The 21552-nt window shown below is 39.4% G+C and overlaps 1 protein-coding gene across 2 annotated transcripts in view; it reads right to left on the bottom strand.

Annotated features, from left to right (window-relative positions):
• The window catches only part of KDR (kinase insert domain receptor), a 75061-nt gene that overhangs the window by 27852 nt on the left and 25657 nt on the right, over positions 1 to 21552 (bottom strand). For both annotated transcript variants that reach the window (XM_069201143.1, XM_069201146.1), the window contains exons 5-15: positions 15805 to 15973; positions 13944 to 14083; positions 12781 to 12952; positions 11282 to 11396; positions 11026 to 11189; positions 8747 to 8903; positions 4832 to 4955; positions 3522 to 3630; positions 1502 to 1849; positions 666 to 812; positions 95 to 226 (exon numbers count right to left, since the gene is read on the bottom strand). In XM_069201143.1, coding sequence (XP_069057244.1) covers positions 95 to 226; positions 666 to 812; positions 1502 to 1849; positions 3522 to 3630; positions 4832 to 4955; positions 8747 to 8903; positions 11026 to 11189; positions 11282 to 11396; positions 12781 to 12952; positions 13944 to 14083; positions 15805 to 15973 — 1777 coding nt within the window. The remainder of the gene's footprint in view (positions 1 to 94; positions 227 to 665; positions 813 to 1501; positions 1850 to 3521; positions 3631 to 4831; positions 4956 to 8746; positions 8904 to 11025; positions 11190 to 11281; positions 11397 to 12780; positions 12953 to 13943; positions 14084 to 15804; positions 15974 to 21552) is intronic.

Genomic DNA, 21552 nt, shown 5'->3' with positions numbered 1-21552 from the left:
AATGGCAGTGCCTATCGTCTGGTCTAGTTCGCTTACTCAGGTTAGCATAGCTGACCCAATTAAAATTGTATATTTCATTTAAAAGCACACTTACCCTCCACGGTGAAAGTTGCTTCTGTTTTCGCACAGCCAACATCATTACATGCTTCACAAGTATAAACCCCTGCATCTTCTTTTCTAATTCTCTGTATAGTTAGAGTTTGGTTCCCATTCTTCAAAATAATACCTGTAAAGAAAAATTAAGGTTATTACTTGTAGTTGTTTTCCGAGTTGTGTTCAACCCTTCTCATTGGTTAAAGCTGCACACAACTTGCCATGGAATAATGAACATATTACACTACAATAGACAATTTGCCGCCATATTACATACGGTTTGATGTGTGGATGGCAAAAGAACAGTGTGGCAACCTTTAACAAGAGAAACACATCTGATCATGACCTGAAATAACTTTATGTAATGTAATGTCCATATGTGTTGGTTTAAATTAGCACATATATAGCTTGGGAACAACATGACACTGCACATCAATGACCGCATGTATCAAAAATATTGTAATGTTTTAGCAAGTGAAGTATGTTCGAGGAAAAACCACAAAGTGTGTGCAAAATCTGTTGACTGGTTGTAATGTAACCAAATGGAAGAACGAGTATACAGAATTACATACCAGAGCCTTCAATAAGAAGTTCGTTGTTTTTGAGCCAGGTGATATGTGGAATCGGCGTGCCATCTGGACGACAGGTTGCTTCTATAGTCTCACTGATATTTGCCACTTGGTTCTGTAATTCCTTTTCAATTGTAGGCACTCGTTGTGCTGTTTATGTGAAAAAAGGAGAAGTGTGTTCTTATTATTGCTACCCATTGCAGGATGCATGCAGCGCCAAATAAAAGCCTAACTGCAATAACATATCTTGGCTATAATGTGTGATGATCTTGTTTTAAATTTAAAAAAAAACAATTTTCGAAGTGTCTCAAGCTCCCATTTCTTTGCATAGGTTGTCTTAACAGGTAGAATACATTGGACATAAACATAATAATTATACTAGAAATGTTTTAAAGTGTGTTCTCAGTGACCAAATTATTACCTATGGAAGGTTAGGGATCAAATGTAATTACTCAAGGGCTATTATACCTATACATGTGGCGCTGAGGCAGAGAAACACAATATAACACTGCCATAGGAGAGTCGTTGAAGGTCTGGGTATAATTCCCAGCCTAGCGATCACTAAACCTATGTCTAGTAATCAAGCCTGGTAACAGGAAGTGGGTATTTTCTCCAAATGTATCGCCTCCCCCATATCAAAAATAGGCTGCAGCCCTTGTCAAAACCAAAGCAGAGCTGTATAATTTTCATTGCCTCTATATCAAAATTAAGATTTGTACTTGAGGAATGAAATATTCCAGAGAGCAGAGTACAGCTGCGGGTTGCCTAGGCAAAGGCCTGTCCGTCCAGCATATTGTAGACAAGTACCTTAATGTGGTCATCTTTAAGCACTCACTTACCTAGAACGGTCACATGTTTCACTAGACAGTGTCTTTTCTGAGTCTTTCGGTCCACAGCAGTGCAAACGTATTCTCCACTGTGGTGCAGAGATGCACTACTGATCTCAATCGCTGACGTCACGTTCCCACCATTAGTATACATGCTTGTGGCATTCATTTTCAACAGGACGTCCAGATTCTTGCACACTGTGGGTACCAGCCAGCCTCTGTTATGCTTTCTGAGTTCTCCTGAGCTTAAGTTGAACCATGTTACCTCCTCAAATGTTAGTCTATCTGCAATGCATCTCAGTGAAAAGTGATCCTCTTCAATGACTCTGTTGTCTGGATCGAGCTGTATGTCAAGACCTCCTAAAAAAAATTCAGTACATTAAAGGCTTGTTAAAATTGTAAGTAGACACAAACAATTTCTCATTACAAAATGTACATATAATTGGGTGTTGAGAGATATGGTTACTGTATTACACTGGCTACTGAACTCAATCAGACAATGAAAATATCAATAGGACATTATCATGTATTCCTGTTTAAGGAATTTCATATGACAAGTGAGCTGGAAAGGTTTAGAGTCCACATGTCCCCACTTTACCAATATCAGGAAAATGTATGTCTTTACAAAAAATAATATGTATTTGCCTAAACACACACCACACAGATGCCTTCCAATGAAACTGTACAATGCGCTGTTACTCAGAGGGATCATACATTAACATAAGCAGGGAAGTGAATACATGCACATTTCATATGACTGTGAAAATGATTTAGGGAAATCAAACGAGCATCCTATACATGTAGGGACAGCAAAGGTTCCAAGAGATATTTCAAAGTTCTCTGGGTAGTAATCCGAAACTGAATGTTTACTTCTACTAGTATTCCTATTATTAGTAGTAGAAGTACTACTACTAGCACCAGTAGTAGTAGTAACAGTATTACTATCCATTATTATTTTTGTGGTTGGTGTTTTGATATTATTAATTCTACGATTTTTATTATTATTATCACCAGCAGTAGTAGCAGCAGAAATAGTAGTAACCACAGTAGTACTGTTATTAATCCATTATTTTTTCAGAATTCAATAATTTTGTCGTAACATTTTGTTTGTAGGAGGACATAACAGGAGTGATAACTAGCCATGACCTACACTGGCAAGAGCATCGTCAACTACAATTTCTAGTTATCAGGTAATCTTGAAACATAAGTGACATAAGTGCAAGAGAGAGAGTGTTCGGTTGTGTTTCCCACACTCATCAAAGGGGGAGGAAAGGAAGAGAAGTGAGTATTAAGAGGGGCATTCCTTGTTTCAGATGGCAAACAGCTAATATTAAATATATGGACGTCGGCTTGAAATTTGGTACATCTGACTGCCCATGCTGCAACTGGTCTCATGCGTCATGAAGGCAGTGGCAGCAACAGAAAATTAAAATAAGTTAAAAATGCTTTAATAGCCCTGTTTACTTTCTCTAGATTACAATTTGTGACTATACCCTAAACCATCAGCAACAAATTAACGAATATTGAGGGACTGGGTGTAGGGATCAACCTGCGATGTTATCCGGGTTCAAAGGTAGTGTGATGCCCCACTACCCTTGATAATCTAGTGAATCAGTGCCCAAGTAGTATTTATGACTGGTTGGCATATCGCAGGGCTCTTATGACAGCAGAAGGGAGAAGGGGTGTGCAGTTTATCCTCACTACTCTCTCTTGACACTTGTTGTTATTTATGACACCCAAAGTACTATGGTTTGTGGCTAACGTAGACTGACTGCCTACTCTACCTGACTGCTTATTCTGCCTCATGCTGGCTGGTGAAGTAAAATTATTTAAACATAGGAGTCATTATCTTTGCACTTTTGTGTATTTTATAGTTCGTCACCAGTGAATTTTACATGGCAAACAGGCTACAAGTGAAATTCTAGAAGGGGAACAAGTAGTTCCCCTTAATGTGTCTTTTATCACCATTCATCGTGGATCAGTGAGCTCTCTTGAAGGTCATGGAGACCCCGTAACCTCTAATGTGACTTACTTGTGACATGGAAGGACATCACCCTCTCATCTTGGCCCGCTTTGTTTGCAGCGAAACATTTGTATACAGCTGATACATTGGCTGAGGAAATAGTAAGTGTGCTTACGATCTGCAAAAAATAAGAAAATTTGTAATTTATCACAACAGACATATTCTGATTATGAACTTTTAAATGAACGCTTTCATGGTTAATACTTTTTTTTAATTAGCTTTTGAAAAAATGTATCCAACCTTTGCTAAGCGCCCTCATATTTTTCTAACTTTTTGAATCCTGCATAGTTATTAAGTGAGCTCCACATTGATATAACATCTAAAACACGTTCACTGCTTTTTGTCTCTGGATTCCAACTCTTCAAATAAATTATGAACACATTTCACCAAATCAAACTATTCGAGAGACCCATAACATGCTTCATCTACTAGTTGTAGCTTTGGTGCGATATTTGGCAAGCAGTTTCGATTTTCTAAAATGATTATTCTAAATTACTGTAGAATATTATATCAGCAATTTAAATTTAGTAAACCTCCTAAAATACCTTTGTAGTAAAAGGTAATGCTTAGAGCATTCCTAATGCCCTGTAGAATTGTGCAAATGCGCAAGTGTAAAGGAAACAGTTTTAACAAATTAAAAAAAATTACAATTGCAGACTTTAATCAAATTTTACGGACACTGTAGTATGTTTAACAAATAATTTCAGCTTCCGTGAAAAATTATGAAACATTTTAAATTATCCTAATAATATTTTAAAATGTGTTTTGCTAAAAGTTCCAAGCACCAAATGACGCATTGGATCAGTTTAAAGGAGATGGAAATAAAGGATTAGCTATGTATCCTGAGGTAGAAAATTTATATTGTTGACACAGATATGTATTAATCTGTAACCAAAAATACACGCACAGTGGGATACAGGCTTTATTTAAATCAGTGAATTGCAGACAGAATGCACGTTAGATGTGGTGAGGAAACATGAATAAGAATCAGTGGTTGACACAAAAGCTTTGTTTTGACAAGTAACATATAAGGGCTGCCTGTGGTTAGGCGAAGAAATCTCACACCATTTATTTAAGAGTTGCTAGGGAGGTCCCTTCTCGAAGCTGGATGGAAGTAATTTCACTCATATGGCTTTATACTGTTTGGGAATTTCCATGCGCCCTCTCCCCAAATGGCTTTGAACTGATATTACTTATTTAATTTTATATTGAAGAAAATGTAGTGATATGTTAAGCACGATAATGGCACCTGATCATTTTAGCCCAGGTGTAAACACAACCTTGATTAGGTATTTAGGGTGTCCTGAACATAAACATACCTTAAGTTTTCCTTCAATGACACCAACATGGGTCTCATTTCTTTCAATCAGATTTCCACCATTTTGATCAGTAATGTTCTTCCAGCTTTTGCAGGTATAGGAACTGCTGCTTGACGGTTGATGGCTACAGTAAACGATCAAGAGAAGGTGTCATGAAGTTAGAATTATTCAGGGTAAATGAATATCCCAAAAATATGAGCAATCTGGAGAATTAAAAAGGTGTGGCTTTCTGAAAGTCTAAAACTACTCATGAAACTTAGATTTAGTTAAATTACTATTCAGTGATTCGCTTACAGTCCCTTGCAACTCATGCATAAGATATGTGTGATGCAATGCTGGATAATGTGTGTATGTTTGTGTGTGTGTGTGTGTGTGTGTGCTCATATATTACACACAGATATTCAAAGAGTGTAATATGCTATTTATTTTCATTGTTGAGTGTTGGAAGGGATGAAGAGTCTCAAACAGTAAAGCCTCAAGATGTTCCTCTCCTCCCTCAACATTGGTAATAAATGCCATATTGAACTCTAAGCATCTGCATGTATGATTTTCTTATGTAGGAGTAAGATAAAACTACTATAACTAGCCTTGTGATTGTGGTCACATTTATTTCGTTCTATGAAGCAGTGCTTAATTTGTATATAAAAACGTGCCGGTGTTCAAAGTCCTCCTCTTAAATCAGCGGCTGGTGCAATTAAATATGCGAGCACGGAATACTGAGGCAGCATAAACCTGAAGCCCTCTCGGGCCTCTTCAATCCGTTTAAAGCCACTCCCTGCCACTTCAGCTCACTCCAGCAGCTTTCTACTTTCTCCCTTTGTGACACTTTTTCGTTTTTCCCTTCCTCCGTCTTTCCCATATGTGTCTTTTGCTCGCACCAAATGCTTGAGGCAGAAGAAGAAGCGCCTCAATTAGCACTCAAAAATGAGTGCCGATGCTCAGCACCGGAAACAGCAAGCCCAAATTAAGCAATGCTGTAAAGTGAATCTAGAATATAATCTGTGAGGTATTAATCAGTGTTTTCTCAAGTTGTTTGCACTCTACTGTAGTAACAGTGGTAATAACATTTTTGCACTGTGTAATATGGGGTATATTGCCAATGAGGGACTATATTGACATTGACATTGACAATTCGTAAGTCCGAAGTATGAGTGGTTTATAAATGGCAATATAGATTCATATTACACGTTACGTCTTATGTACTTTTTTATATTACATGACTTAATTGATTGTAGTATTCTTGTGAAAGATACAAATATGCGTCAGTGTTATGCTAATATTTAAAATGTGTTTTATGCACCAACGTGTATTGTCAATCAAATTTTAAATGCAAAACATATTGCAAAGGAAATTTAAAATACATTGTAAAATGTGCTTTTCTCTTGTAGTAGACACTATAAAGTAGGTTTAACAAGACATGTATAAAGAAAGAAAATAAGGTGTAATGTTGGACTTTTTAGAGACTGGCTCGAGTCAGACTCAAGTCAGATGCCTGACTCTGGCTCAGGTCAAGGTTATCTTGGACCCTCAAGCCCAAAACAACCCAGGCTTTCTTGTCTTTTGGGTGTCACCCACAGTCTAATCTCATGTGTCAATAATTAAAAACAGCATTAAGCCTTAATGTAAAACAAGTGATAGAAATAGATAACCATCCAGACCCAGAGCTGCACGATCTGAAACCAAAAAACCTGACATCAAACATGGCTTCCCCATATGACCAAAAGTGTGTGATCCCAGGCAAATCATACATTTCACCTGTCTCTTTGTTCTTATTATTATATATGAGCACACCTTGAAATTTGTGATTCTTTTGTGTTTATTTTGTGTGCTGTCCAAAAACCTCTCTTGTGTTAAACCGATTATAATGTTGCTCCATGTATAATAAGAATGTAAGCCAACAATAGGTTGCACATGACAAATGACTTGCATCTTAGTTCACGGATAACAATGTTGTCAGGGCAGTAGGGGATATGAACTTTTACAAAATGCCTCTCAATGCAGAGATATAATCTGATGTACTGAGGTGAAATGCTTTCTCATGCTAAAGAAATGCATTTTTTTGAAGTATGAAGAGACTATAACATATTTTGCATGATGTTTGTTGTACGATTTGCATGACAAACATTTTCATTCCTCGGCTTGTGCATGGGCTCATACAGCCAAGTCAGACCCTTGCCTCTGCTATTTTTCGTCCATCCATGTTAATTTATTGGCTTGCCCACCTCTACACATATTTGCTTCCAGTTTGCTTGACCCATCCACTATTCCACGCCCATTTCGGGATTAAGTATCCATAACATAGGCCTCTGTTGCATACTGTATACACAGGTGACATGCTTGCACACCTACTTTCCAACTTTGTGAATCATGTGCATTTTTAGGCGTAAATCACATTTAAAGCGGGAAATAATCTGAGCGTCCGTCCTAGTGACTCGAAAACAGTCCAAATACAAATGTTTTTCGTTTGGGTGTTGCTTCTTGCACCTGGTTTCACCAGAATAATATAAACACAGTTTGTTATTCTCATTTACTGCGATTTCCCACAGCTCATCAAAGTTGTGGACCGGGAAAAGGAGCTATTCTTGGCACAGACGCCCATTCATAAAGACTTAAGCATTTAAGTTAATTGGCTTCACGGGAACTCAGAGAGACAACAGAGGAATAACTGGCTCCTTCAGAATTGTCCTGAGGCCACAGGCAGTTATTGTGTAGGAAGCGCTCGGACACCGGAGGAAGCTGGCGGAAGCTCTGTGAAAAACAACAACAGGAAAATGGAATACGTGAAGCCTGTGTCAAGGAAGTGTGGCCTGGTGTTTGCCCAGATAAACCGAGCTGTATGCTGATTGGGCAGACGCACCAGTGACTATCACGGCTCACATCAACTCGCTCGCTTCTTCTGGATCGCCTTTCGCACAGATAAGAGAAAGACTGCTGCTACTATGATGTGGATTCCTGCATGCAGCCCTCCTCCTTGGCCTGCAGGTGGCAGCAACACATATGTCGTATATGGACTCGTCAACCAAAGATAGGCATACTAGAAGTTGGGTAAACAGGGCTGAGCCAATGCCGAGTCACACGTCGGATCTGGCTCTAAGAGCCCGTGCACCTGACGCGCCTTCAGAATGTTTGTTATGTCAATCGTGCAGCAAACATCTTGATAACATATGATAACATTTTTTTTTTAAATTAAAAAAGGATATTTTTTTAAATAGAACGCGGAAGTGTGTCACTTTAGCACGTCAGTTCAATTAATTGCATTGAGGCATTTATTAAATGTGAGAAATTTAAAAAATGAACTGATAAGCATTCCTGCCCCCACCCTAATCATCACACTGCTATATGTGAATTAGTAGGTAAGTTAGTTTCCTTGTGTACCCTGTATGTGACTTCAGTTATTAGACGCTGGGCAATATTTATTAGCTATTATATCAAAGAGAGGTTTTTGTGCGGCGCACATTTAGAATACGCCTAATTGAATGTGCTCTCACAAGTAGTGATGAGCAAAAAGGAGACATGTAGAAATAAAGTATTTGCCTGGAACAACACAGTTGGGTCAAGCAGGGAAGCTGGGATTATTGCCAGATGTTCTACTTTCACACTGTGCAATTTAGCCACTAGATGGTTATCTCTATTTGACACCAAAGGTTTATGCTTTTCCCTTCTTAAAGGAAGAGCAGGGGCGTAAAGCAGCCAGGCCCCTACAGCACAGGGGGTGGGGGGAACTCTCTCAGGAGGCCCCCAACTAGTTTAAGGCCAAAGGATATCTGTGAAAGATGGGTGAGCAATCATATCCTTGAGGCACGGTGGTCACTCGATGCATTATAGATAACATCCTATGAAACACCCCATCGGGATCTCCTTCGGAATTTAGAATAAGAAGCACTGTGTGAGGGGGGGTACAAAAAGAGTCCTTACTGAGAAGTGAAATCACAGTCTTCCTCCAGCTGCCAATACCACTGAATATTGAGTGGCGTGGGCACTCCTGAGACAGTGCACCTCAAGACCTGCGTGCTGCCATACTTGAAGGAATCCAAGGCGGGCGACAGAGCCTTTTCCCAAATCTGAGGCGGAACTGGCAGGAGAAAACAAACATGGTCAGAAGTTAAGTACAGCATCGGAACAACCCTTTGAAAGGCAAGGCATGGCGTTTGCAAGTAAACACATACAATTGTCTGGCTTGAGCGACAGGGTTCGTATTCATTAAATAGCCATTGAAAATCTTTCCTCAGACTTTTTCCTCATTTGAGCATTTTTAAACAACTCTCTGACATCGAATGTGGAGACAGAAGGCAAGGCAACCACGTTTCAGCGCCACTCATTGTGTACCGGACATAAGCTTGTGGGCACAGCATCACACCAGAGTTTTGGTAAGATGCATTGTGGATCTCGGTGGGGCATAAATAATTAAGTAATTAGTCCCAGTGAGGGCGGGAAATGATACCTTTAAAAAAAAAAAAAAGATTCACAACTCGACCTACTTTACAATCGACCTACCTTCTAAAATGCCACAGGAAAATAAAAGTCCTGAGGTCATTAATTTACCAAATGGATGCACAAGCCGGTGTATGTGCCTCTGAGTGCTGTTTAGGCCTCGGCATCCTTTGATTTATGAATGGGACATTACAGCCCTTCTACACCACTGAAAGTGCTGTTGACTTCCGCCGCTAATGAATTTAAGGATCCTTTATTTAAATAGGGCTCTCCCCTTGCCAATAAGGACCATCTGCTTCCACCCGATTATTTGCCACAGGAGTACATGTCCCAGAGCTCCCCTTTGTAAAGCAGAGTGTGCATTACCACAGCAATGGGTCCCGGTGATTAAGGAAGAGCGCGTGAGCTCTGCAACAGAAATGTACAGCTTCTGCTAGCGCCACGCCATACCTAGCTGTTCTAGTGGTCCTGCCCACTTCCTGGTATGGTTTCACAAATAGCTCCAAAACTTGAATGCCTGGCTGCCACCATGCCTAAAGACATGGAACAAGCGCCTTGACCTTACGTTAATCATTGTTCAAAACACATACAATATATAGCATATTATCACATGTAGGCCCACCATCTCATCTCCTTAGGTGCTTTTTGTAGAGCAGTCTTCATTGCTGTTTTCCACTCCTTTACTGTACACTATTGCTTTATTTGCCTACATTAGTTTCATTTTAAGTTTAACTCGATGAATGCACCCATTCTATTACTGAGAGTCAATAAATGCAACCCGAATACATACCCTAATGCATTGCGGGGGAGGCACCCTATTGGTCAATCTTAGAAGAAACATAAGGTTAATCAGAAGGCTAATAACAGTGACGGCCTTATATAATAATAACAGTGACTACCTACATAGTGAACAACACAAACATAATTGTTAACGGGAACGCAGCTATAAGTTTGGTACACAATTTATCAATTTCAGAATGATGAATGGCTGAGTCAGCGCTGCTGACGTTTCTATCTTTGACCTGCAAGGATCAAATCAAGTGCCACCTATACATGGAACTGGAAGAATTGGGCGTCACACATCTTATAGATGGAGACCGTCCCACATAGCCCATTCAGTGCTCCACCCTGGGGATATGCCCCATCGTCCAGTGATATTAAACTGGGGTTGTCCATTCTTCAGTGGTTCTCAGAAAGCACTGAGCTCAGTGTGGGTCATCACAATGATCTCCCAGCACCAGCTCTCTACATTTCGTTGGTAGTAACTTCTCACTTCCAATGGGGCTCAGACCAGTAGGCCAGAAGAGCTGCCTTATTCTTTCCTTTTCTTCATTTTAAAGTTGGTTTCTTTTGCTAGTTTCCTAAACTCTGCAGCATACACTTTGGAGTGCCCAACTTAGGCCCAGGAGGGCCGGATTCATTTCACGTTTTCTGGATCACTATGGGCTATGTGAATGAGTTCTATCAAGAATCATTGTTGGTATATTAATCTTTTGTGGATATCCTGAAAAGCATGCATGTAACTGGCCTTCCTGGTAATTTCTGTTATTCTGGTTCATCCTTTGGTGACTGTGACTTCAAAATGCAAATCAAAACATGTTCTTAATTTCAGCGGCAAAATTCTGTCTAATGTAATGTATGTAAAGGAAGAACTCTCCGGTGAACCTGAGTACTTTTCCTTTACGGAAATAAAAACATGGTGACGTACCACAAGTAAGAGCATTAAGGAAAGCATACAAACAAAATCTGAATTGTATACTCACTATTCACAATCAGGAGAACAGTGCGGCTGCGCTGCTCCCTTGTCCTGGGATTGGTGAGCACTATAGTGTAATTTCCAGCGTCCATTTCACTTGCAGAAAAGATAGTCATGACGTAACCGAGTTTCATCAGGTGATTGGGACTGAGCTGCTTTCCATTCTTCCACCTTCAGAGAAAGTCAGGTGCACAATATAATTCAGCCATTGCTCTTCTACAGGTTGGTAAGCTTTACAAACACATCTGTGATCCATACTTTACCATTTTATTTCTGGTCGAGGATACCCCGTATAGTTCGCTTGGATCCATACACGATCCCCAACCCTTGTCTCGATGACGGATTCCATATTTCCATCAAAAGACACAAAAGGTTTTTCTGAAAAGGTAAAAATACAAAACAGTTTTCTTAAAGTCAATTACTTTTTTTGCAATATCTTACATTAATCTTTTTGCTGAAAACATAGACCCATGTAGACAGCATTATTGGTAAAATCCTTACAGCTGTCACTTTAATCATGCTCCATTCAGCTCCTTGGGCCTACGGTCAATGCTGTGCTGCAATGCTTCTACCACTGTCATCTTTTAAGGGGTCTCTTTAAAAACCACAACCCTACACCAATCACAAGGTGATCAAATGAGGGACAGCATTTTAGCTGGGTGTTAAGAACATTGGCAGTGTGGTTTCTCATCAATTGTACTGCGGAGCTGTTTGTGGATTAGAACAACTTTTATCTGGGCTTAGTTACAAACAGTGGGAGAGTGGCAGTGCAGTGCTCTACCACACACCACAGTAGGAGGAAGTCAGCATGTGTTGCCCGAAGGTACCAAGAGATAAGTCGTTATTGCTTGGGCAAGACATTCTTACAACATGGAGAACTGGGCCCTAAGTGCCACGAGAGTTTTCATTAAAAAATTAAAGAAACACAAGGAGTACACCTATGCATCCTGGTTTTGAAACATAGGTGGATGTATAAATGTTGGTGTCCTATCAAGAATCAATTAGAAGATCTAAGCATGTACTATTATCATATGTCAGCCTCTAAGCCCTGACCAACTTTACTCAATACAAGATGGTCTGGTGAAACTGCTTAATGCACCAGAAACACAGGGTTTTTAGAACAGAACTTATTGATAAGGAAGACCACAAAATGGAAAAAAATGATTAATTTAGGGATTGAAAACTTAATTTTTCTTAAGGCCATGACAAAACATACTTACTAGAGCAAGAGAGGCTAATAGAAGTTGTGAGTCTTCAGTTCAAACAGGTGTACTACTACTTAGTATGCACCAGCTGTAATGAGGGGAAGTCGCCTAAAGTGACCAGGCAGACCAGCTAGGTCATTCCTTCTAGTACAGTCACCAATTCACATTTGGGGCACCATGACTCCATACTACAAAAACTAAACGTATCAGCACATATAATGGTATGCACTATTTTGTAATTTAATAGTGTGATTATGTAGGATAGTAGGATTGTCATGCTACTTACTTCACATATAAAGTAACTGAATTTTTATTACAAAGAATATCAAATATAAAATAGGACAATTGGGGTACAAACTGACCACGGATTGTGTGATATGCATTTTCCATGAGCGATTGAAGTAGAAAGATGAAGCGTGTATCAGGTAACTTTGCAGACAGATAGTAAGTACATGAATCTGTGTACTCCAAGATAAACGCATGAAGGGTTGAATGCAACGTACTGGTAACATCAGAACAACAACTCCCTGTGCAGGTAAACGGGTGGGGGCTCTTACCATAGATAATCACATTGCTGCTAATGCTCTTAGTCCTTTTTGAATTGAAGACTATGCAAGTGTAGAGCCCTGAATGCTGCTGGGTCACACTGTCCACGACAAAAGTTCTTGAAAACTCCAGACCATTCTGAATTTCCTTCTTCGTGTTGTCGGTGCCTTCTAATTTTCTTTCCTATACAACAATAATAGCATTTAATCAGCTTCAATTGATCACAAATCTGGGTCTTATAAGGCTACAACTGATCAAACACAATTCAATTGAGAAGGGCCACATCTGGCTCAGCATAAAAGTGTGCATTTATTTAGGTGAGGGTTTTGTAGATATAAGCAATCATGGCAAAAATGGTCAGAGATGCCAAGTGCTTCACTGCTCAGGTGCGGATTTAAAGAAAGCTTGCATACACAGAAAAAGTGGTAAATTGCATCAGTGGACTCTTAACAATAAAGTAATCCAAGAAGGTGTGTGATTGCCAGATTCCAAACAAGAACTTGTTCAGTGAGGGCAGCCATTTTGAAAACATGAAACTGATTCCCATGACCATGTCCAGATACCAAAGGAGTCCATGCAAAGCAAACACAGGAGTGCAAGCCCGTCACATTTGCCTGCCCATCCTCCTACTAGAACATCACTGTGGCAATTCAGCTACTGGGTTAAAACAAATGAAGCCACATATTTACATTCGGCATTTTGCCACTGAAAAAGTGCAGCATCGTTTTTATGAATCAGGAAGTCTGAGCCTGTATCCACCATTCACACTGTTAAAAACATCCGGTATGAAGGGCAACCAAAGCAACTGCCCTAACAACTGTAAGGAAGTGAAGATAAGCTTACAATATTTCTAGCTTTTTCAAAACTTTCCAAGCTTTGCAAACTTTGCGAAGTTTGCAAAGTTTAAATTGCAAGAGATAAATCCTGCCAAAGTAGATCTTGTGGGGAAAAATATGAAAACAAAAACAATTTTTAGTAGGAGAATTCTTTGTTCTGAAATGGTTTTCGGAAAAAAAAAGTCACTAACTTTTTCACAATTCACCTAAGGGAAAAATCTGGTACGTTTATAAAACTTTGAAAACTTTACAAAGTTTATGAATTCAATTTCCAATGACATAATGAAACACAACAAGCAGGCAAATAAAAAATGAAAAGATGTCCTGATAATCCTCACCTTGCTTAATGGATAATCCAAAGTAAAGTCAACTCTAACGTTGAAAGCAGTGCGGGCTGTGCACGTAATAACCAGCTGCTCTCCTATGGTCCGTTCCACCAGAGGATGGGGTTTTATGAGCACTTCATGGATTTGGAAACCTATTTGAAACAAACCAAAAAGATGAATCAAGTATTACACCAAACTCTTGTGTGTTTGAATTTGCCAAATATATTTCACAGACACAAGCGAACAGCAAAACACAAACATCAGTTTGTGGTGTTTGTACCCAGTGACTACACTAACCAAACACAAATTCATGATAACTTTCAAATATGTCTTAATCAATGAGCATTTTGAAATCTTGTTCTCATGTGGAAAATGTCAGGAGAGTGTATTTGTAATCATTATTATTTGGCTATTTATTTTAGTTTTTTTTAAATACCAGTTTAAATAGCACACAGATCAAAAGGATTGTATGGACCTGCTTCAAAAACGAGAAGTTTAAACATAATGAGACATCATTTGGGAGTATTGAGTAAGCACAGTAGTTGGATGTGCTCAAAAGATTTTCTCAGAAGAATCAGACAGTGAATATTGGCAAAGCCTAAGTGGATTCTCAGGTGGTATGATGGTTGGTTGTGTCAATTGGGAGTGGGGAATAGCATGTCACAAGGGTGACTGTGTTAATTATGCATCATGAACAATATACCACAGAAAACTACAAGTAAAGCTAATACATGCAAAACTATGTAACAAGTGCTAAAATGAATACATACAATACACAAATATTATGTTAGGATACGGATGCAGAAAATGTTCCTTTCTAAAGAGATTCATATTTATAAGCCTTAAACTTCTGATGTACAATGACACAAGCCACAAACTCAGTGTACATTTATTATAATGGCACTTTGACTTTTTTCAGTTTTTTCAGTGACCATTCACTAGAAAGGTAACAAAACATCACTCATCAGAATCAAATAACATGCATGAATTTTAATGTGCAATCTGACTTATTATGTGGAATGTGAAAGGCGTTTTTATATTGTTGTGAATGTGAAAGTGTTTTTGTTTTATTTCCTAGAAGGGTATTTGAGCATTCGGAATCCTTATAAGGTACTGGCAACGTCTAGTGAGTGTTTCAGCACTTTTCAAAATCTTTAGTTTGATTGGTGTGACTTTTGAATAGGTCACCAAAGAAAAGTGAAACACCATCCAGAATACTTACTAAGTGCCTGACAAGATAGAGTTAATTAGGCACAGGAAGGAAGAACTGAATTTACACTTCTGAAGATAGACTTCTATGACTGCTGTCTTTCAAGAACCAGAGAGGAGAAAAATCATCAATAAAGTTCACAAATGGAGCATCCAGGGTTAAAACACCTATTGGTAAGCCAACCATCCCAGATTAAAAAACCTAATAGGATGAATCAATTTGAGCTAAAAGATTTGCAAAATGGCACATGTATCTTTAAAATCTGCTGCCTGGCTAAAACAATAGAGCCTAGAAGTGGTCTAGTGATTTGGCTACCTGTAGGGCATACATCTTGTTGACATTATGTAAGGCATTTTTAACATGACTGCAATCATGTGGTGTGTTTTCCAGGTTTAAAGAACTAGAGAATATAAGTAGATACATGGCTTTCTATCCAGATTTACCCCCCACTCAAAACATTCAAAAAGGGTTTAAAATATATGTTTGGTCCACTGACATTTAGCATTAATTGCTGTTTTGCTATATCACTGGTGATTTCACAAGTCATCAGTTGATGGAATTATGATAAGAACCTTGAATCAATATTCAGGGGAACCCTTGCCTGAGTTCTTTGCAAATGTTCATTAAAGATAAATGTTTGTAGAAAAGCATTTGCCGACATACCTACAACCCAGGGATAATACACCGGAGAGGAAAAGGTTTCTTCATCTATTATAGCTTTACAAAAGACGCTGCTTGCAGACCTGATCGAATCACTCAGAATTGTAAAACCTTTTTGACTGTTCCAAGATTTTGTTGTTCCATCTGGAACAAATTCCTGCTCAGGATACTTCTATAAAATACAATAGTGTTAAACCAAGTTAGCCCAAAAAAGAAATGCAGCAAGAAAAATGCTATGTCAGATGTATGCTTTTGTTAATGTTATTAATGTTTGTTGCTCAAGTAAGTTCAACAAAATGTACTTACAAATTATCATAATCATCTTCTATAAAGAGAACCAGTTATAAAGTTTAAAAACATTTAAAATTCATATATTATTTATAACTGATCAACACTTTTAAAAATGTACAATACAAACATTTGTCATTTCTCTCCTTAAAACTGAGTAGATGTAATTGAAATTAAATTGAATGGTGCTAATCATCTTCACAGTATGTTGGCATATACAATGCAATTTACAAGAAATAGTAAAGCTTTATTTATACAGCCCAACCACTTCTTAGAAATGTGGAACACTTACTAACAATAAAATGTAGAATGCCCCTAATAACAAGAGTAATAGTTGACTCGATTCAATGATATGGTTTGATAGTTCAAATGAAAAAGCAAACAAAACAATATTTGGTATTTTATTTCATTTCAAATTCATTAAAACTAACCACTTCCTAAACTTCTTCACAAACATGTATGGTACTCAGGATGATGGACTTTATAGGTACAATTTAAATGAAATTAGGTCTTGCGAATCAAATCCCATAATACAAAATGGCTTAGTGAAATGCTTACAGGAAAGTTAAGCTATGTGGTTATTTTCAGTTCGACATTCCTATTTAGAATTATACAAATTGATTATAGAAGGCACAACTATTCATTGCAATATTTGGAAGAACAAAGGTCCGAAGTCAATTGGACAAGTAATTAATGATTGGCTGATTATACCGTTTGCACAATTGCAGAACTATTGAGTTTTGAAAATCAAAGAGTTAAATATTTGCACTTAAAGCATTTGTTACAAAGCAACATTTAAATAATACCTTTACTTATTCATATGTCTGCTAGGAACTGCGGACAACAGGGAGGTGTGACTGCAAGTCTATATTATTCAGAACAAGGAAACCAGACTTACTCATAATCTTTCTCTTTATGTTTGAATTGGTCCTTTCCTAAGAAAGCTGCACTGGCTCCCGATAGCTAAGAGAGCCAGCTTCAGGTGTCTTTGCTTAGTCCATAAATATTTAAATGGCAATGGTCCCATATTTTTTGGGAACATCCAGACTTATCAATCCACCAGGTTGCTTCGTTCCTCTTGGCATCTTTTGTTTGTACCAAGTATCCTCCACACTTGTAGCGGTGGTTGTGCGTTTTTTAGAAAACAGCTTAAAACATGGCTATTTTCCTCCACCTATCTTTTCAAAGCACATAGGTGCCTGTCTCATCTTTTCAGCAAACCTAGCACCAGAACATCCTTTTGGTGGGTTAAAGAGCACTTGACAAAATTCTTAACGTAATAAAATATAATTGATGATAGGGTATTGTCTAAATACTCAGCATTATCTATTTATGACTCTTGTCAGTCTCAATTACCTTCCATTATACAAGAAGAGACCTGAGGTATAATTCTACAGGACAATGAATAATGTCTTGGAAAAGCTAGACTAAAATCTAGCTCTTTCAAAAAGGAGGGTGGAGGGAGCATGTTTTTGCACAATCGATCATATGTGATTGACAATATAAGCGCTTTACAGGGGAAATTAAGCTTAATTCCACAAGGAATATGTGATTGATTGTTTGATTTAATTATTGAGGTGTTTTGTAAAAGTGTGCTGTTACCCTAATGAGGTCTTGGTGTTAAAGTAGCACAGAGGAAAATGAAACACCTAAAGGAAGAAGAGAACAGTTGAGAAACAGTGACGTTTTAGTTTACTATGGATGGTCTGAAAGCAGCTTTCATTACAAAGAGTGGACAGTAAGTTATTTCAAAGTTTGGGACCTCCTCCCATGATTTGCAGACCTGGGGGGGGCATAAAAAGGTTCTTAACAGAGAAACAGAGAGATGGTAAGTAGTTCTTAAATGTATGTTGTATATAGGAAGAGTTTTTACAATGGAAGGCTTAGTTGCAAACGAAGAGAGGTTTATAAGGCAGTGCCCCTTCCAGTCGGGACCGATGGAGGTCTGACAGAAAATGGGAAACTGATGAAAAACAAAGGAGACAAAAAAGCAGTTGAGCTGCAGCCTAATGTGCACACTGAAATTGCTTAATGAGGTACAAAGGAAGACTAGAGAGAGAGAACTATCGAAATCCAGGCATAAAAGAACACCAGTTTCCTGACAATCAAAAGGAAGATGCAAAATGTTGTGAAGAACCCAGATGTACCTTAAACAATATGAGGCAAAGTTTTGAATCTGAACAGAGAATGAAAAGGTGTAATTAAATAAACATTTTAACAGATTAACAAGGGATAGGTGCAGGCCCAGTTTAGAGGGTCACTAGACAGAGCCCCTTTTATAGGGAGGTGCCCATAAGCAGTATCTCTGCTTTTCAGATTTGAGTAGACATATGTGAAAGTTAATTTGGGAAGAAGTGGCATTGCCATCGAGCCACAGTACAATCTGAGTATTGTCCCCATATGAAAGCAAGGTAAAACCATGTCAATAGATGAGTTGAATGAAAGGGGTGATGTGTATGTTGAAAAAGGGGTGGGGCTCAGAAGGGGCCCTTAATGTTCCCTGATAATAAGGAATGAAATTCAGAATGGAAGGTAAGAAGAATAAGATTTGCAGACATTGCTCAATGAGAGATCAAAGTCAAGCTATGCATTTACCCTATATAACATCAGCTGTAAGATTGTAGTGTGGTCAGTTTTACGTATATTTTGCGCATTAGCTTCAGGCCTTAGGCCTCTGTGCACTTTGCCCTAAATATATTTTATTCATTTGCTAACAGCTTAGAGCCTCTGTGCACTTTGCTCTAAATGCTTTCTATTAGGCTTCGTACTGTTATTTTACAGAATAGCCAGTTCTACGGTGCTGTTTTTTATTCATATCACACTGTTTTGCCTACTTCAGCACTGGAGTTCTTCATAACATATTCACTCTGTGCTTTAGTCAAGGATACAGTCTGGTACATTGCCGATAGACGTGGTAGGAGTCTAGACTTGCCATTCCTGCGTAGGAACATTTTGTGATCACGATGACATGTTAGTTATAAAATCACTTCCTTGTCCCAATACATGCAAGAGGGAGATTCCGACCAGGGAACCACAACTAGACGCTGACTGCCTCGTTGCAGATGCTGAACCAGATCACAGGCCTTTGCTCAGGTATGAGTGTGTCCGTCTCCCTAGTGATACAGAAAGGCAAGCTGAAAGCTTAACATGCTGTGCTCTAAATAGAACAAGCAGAGGGAGAGTAGAAACGGTTAGGAATTATGATAGCTTTATTTCTATGTTTTACTCTCCTGGTTACTATATCAATCCTACTATGTTGTATTGTTCTGGTTATTGCGGCTCACGCCTTAATATCTAAAATACAGTCGTTTTATTAAAACATTATATAAAACTTATACTGTCTTTGTCATTTGTATATGAGACCATATTGTGAATGAGAGAGTTGGATTGGATCTGAGTGACCACGACTTCCCTGAGAAGTTCCAAAGATGTCATGCGCTCGGCTGCCCAATCATTTCTTCCCCATGGGAGAAATGAGGCACTGCTAGTTAGCCGGAGCAACAACCGGATTTAGGGTGACAGAGTTCCTTACACGTGGGTCAGACTCAGTCCCCCACACCGTTATCGATCCTGCTGCCTAGAAATCCAGTAGTCTCATTTAGGATAATGAGAGCCCACGCGACATGGCGCCGCCAACGTTTGGTCTGGCTCTAATGTTTGGGTCCGACTGACTCTCTCGGTCTCGTATATATTTTGACTCCTCGGTTCCGTATGCGGAGACGTCCGTGGGGCTGAGGGTTTCCGCCACCACAGGTTGGGTACATCCTATTACTGAGTGGTTGGTTGTTCAAGCTTGAACTTTGAAAGGAAATACCCCGATATTGGTGTGCCTTCTCTGTCCTAGAGCCATTATTGTTATACTAATGGCGAATCCAGTTGTAATAAATATACCGCTTGATATGCGATTGCCGCTCACGGGTCATCTGATAGCACATGGACTGACGGTCCAGGGGGGTCCGGTCACTTTTGTGGTGGACGCCCATGCAGCCTATAGAACGGAACTTTTTTATTCTTGGGTCATATTTCCAGCAGCTGATGGGGGTACAAATACTTTTCACGAATATACTGTTGCGAATGTCCCTGGACAATACAGGGCTTATGCATACTTAGAAATACCTTTATCTTATCAAGAACACCATAATTGGCTTGATGGCGCCCTCCCACATTCAGTGACACCAGTAAGGTTAGGTCCGTTGAGTAATGATGGTCCGACCTGGCCTTTATTGGCTACATATACACCATATCCTGGAGTGGCAAATGTGGCAGTGGCTGAAGTGCGTCGTTTATATGTGGAATTAACTGCAACGTACAGACGATTAGTTCAGTTTGTGATGCAGACATTAAATACTAATGCAGCGCGTGCTGCTCCAGCTCACCCACATGCGGTGGTGCCGGGAATAAATCCGGCCACTGTACACTCTGTAATGGGCAAAGTACCGGCTAAACGTGAGGAGACTCCATTTTGGCTGGCGCAAAAAATTAATACGCTGGAAGCAGTATTTCCCCATACGGGACCTCAGGATAAGCATAGAATTTTGACAATGTGTTTGCCGTATGGGATGGTTCCTACGGTGGATCTTTGTAATACTTGGGGCACGGTGTTTGCCGCTCTCTATACTACAGCACACGGTACACCGACTTGGCTAATTTGCCGGAGGTGCTTAAACAAATTCAGGATGAATATGGGGCTGCCCCTGCCTTGGATTTAGGCATGCAATTGATGGGTAATTTTGACGCGGTTTCTTCTATTATTTTGAGTAATCTCAAGGGGGAGGCTGTAGCACTAGCAGTGCGAATGCGTCTTCGGGACGTTCCGCAGATTAATCAGGAGCGGGAACTTTCGAGAATAATAGCTGAAACATATTCTAGTATTGGTCGTGATAGCCTAGGGGCTCGACCGCAGAAGCCACAATTGCAGGGTAAAAATAATAAGGATAATTCTAAGCAACAGCAACCTGAGGGTGCGAAAAAGCGCTGGGATAAGAAGCAGCAAACACCTAAGAAAGATGGTGGGCAGTCTCCGCAACCGGAGACCCCACAAAATAAGTATAATCTCAGGAATAGGGATACTTTGAAGACACCTGAAAGATATCAATGTACTGATACGCGCCAATCTCGTTCCTTTCAGGACTCCTCGGAGAAAAGAAGTGAGAGAGGTGGGCGGTCAGAGCGGAGGACGGAGTACGTGAAACCGAGACAGGATTCACAACGCTCAGCAGAGGTTTCTATTAAACAAGAAGAGAAACCGCTGCAACAAAAACAGCAGTTTAAAAAGAAGAAAGTGGCAGCAGTCTCAGTTAGACATGCCGCTCAAGAAGAGAGTTCTCTTGACGAACAAGACATGGGCGTTAGCGCTGTTAGACAGCGTGGCAGAGGTCACAATAGTTCGCCGGAGTCTTCTAGAGCATCTGGAGGCGAAAGCAACTGATGACTTCATACAAGTCGAGACGGCGGATATGCGAG

The sequence above is a fragment of the Pleurodeles waltl genome, chromosome 1_2 (genome assembly GCF_031143425.1).
Source record: "Pleurodeles waltl isolate 20211129_DDA chromosome 1_2, aPleWal1.hap1.20221129, whole genome shotgun sequence".
In the NCBI taxonomy this organism is placed as follows: domain Eukaryota; kingdom Metazoa; phylum Chordata; class Amphibia; order Caudata; family Salamandridae; genus Pleurodeles; species Pleurodeles waltl.
The sequence above is the reverse complement of the archived record's forward strand: the minus strand, read 5'-3'. Positions and strand labels throughout refer to the sequence as shown.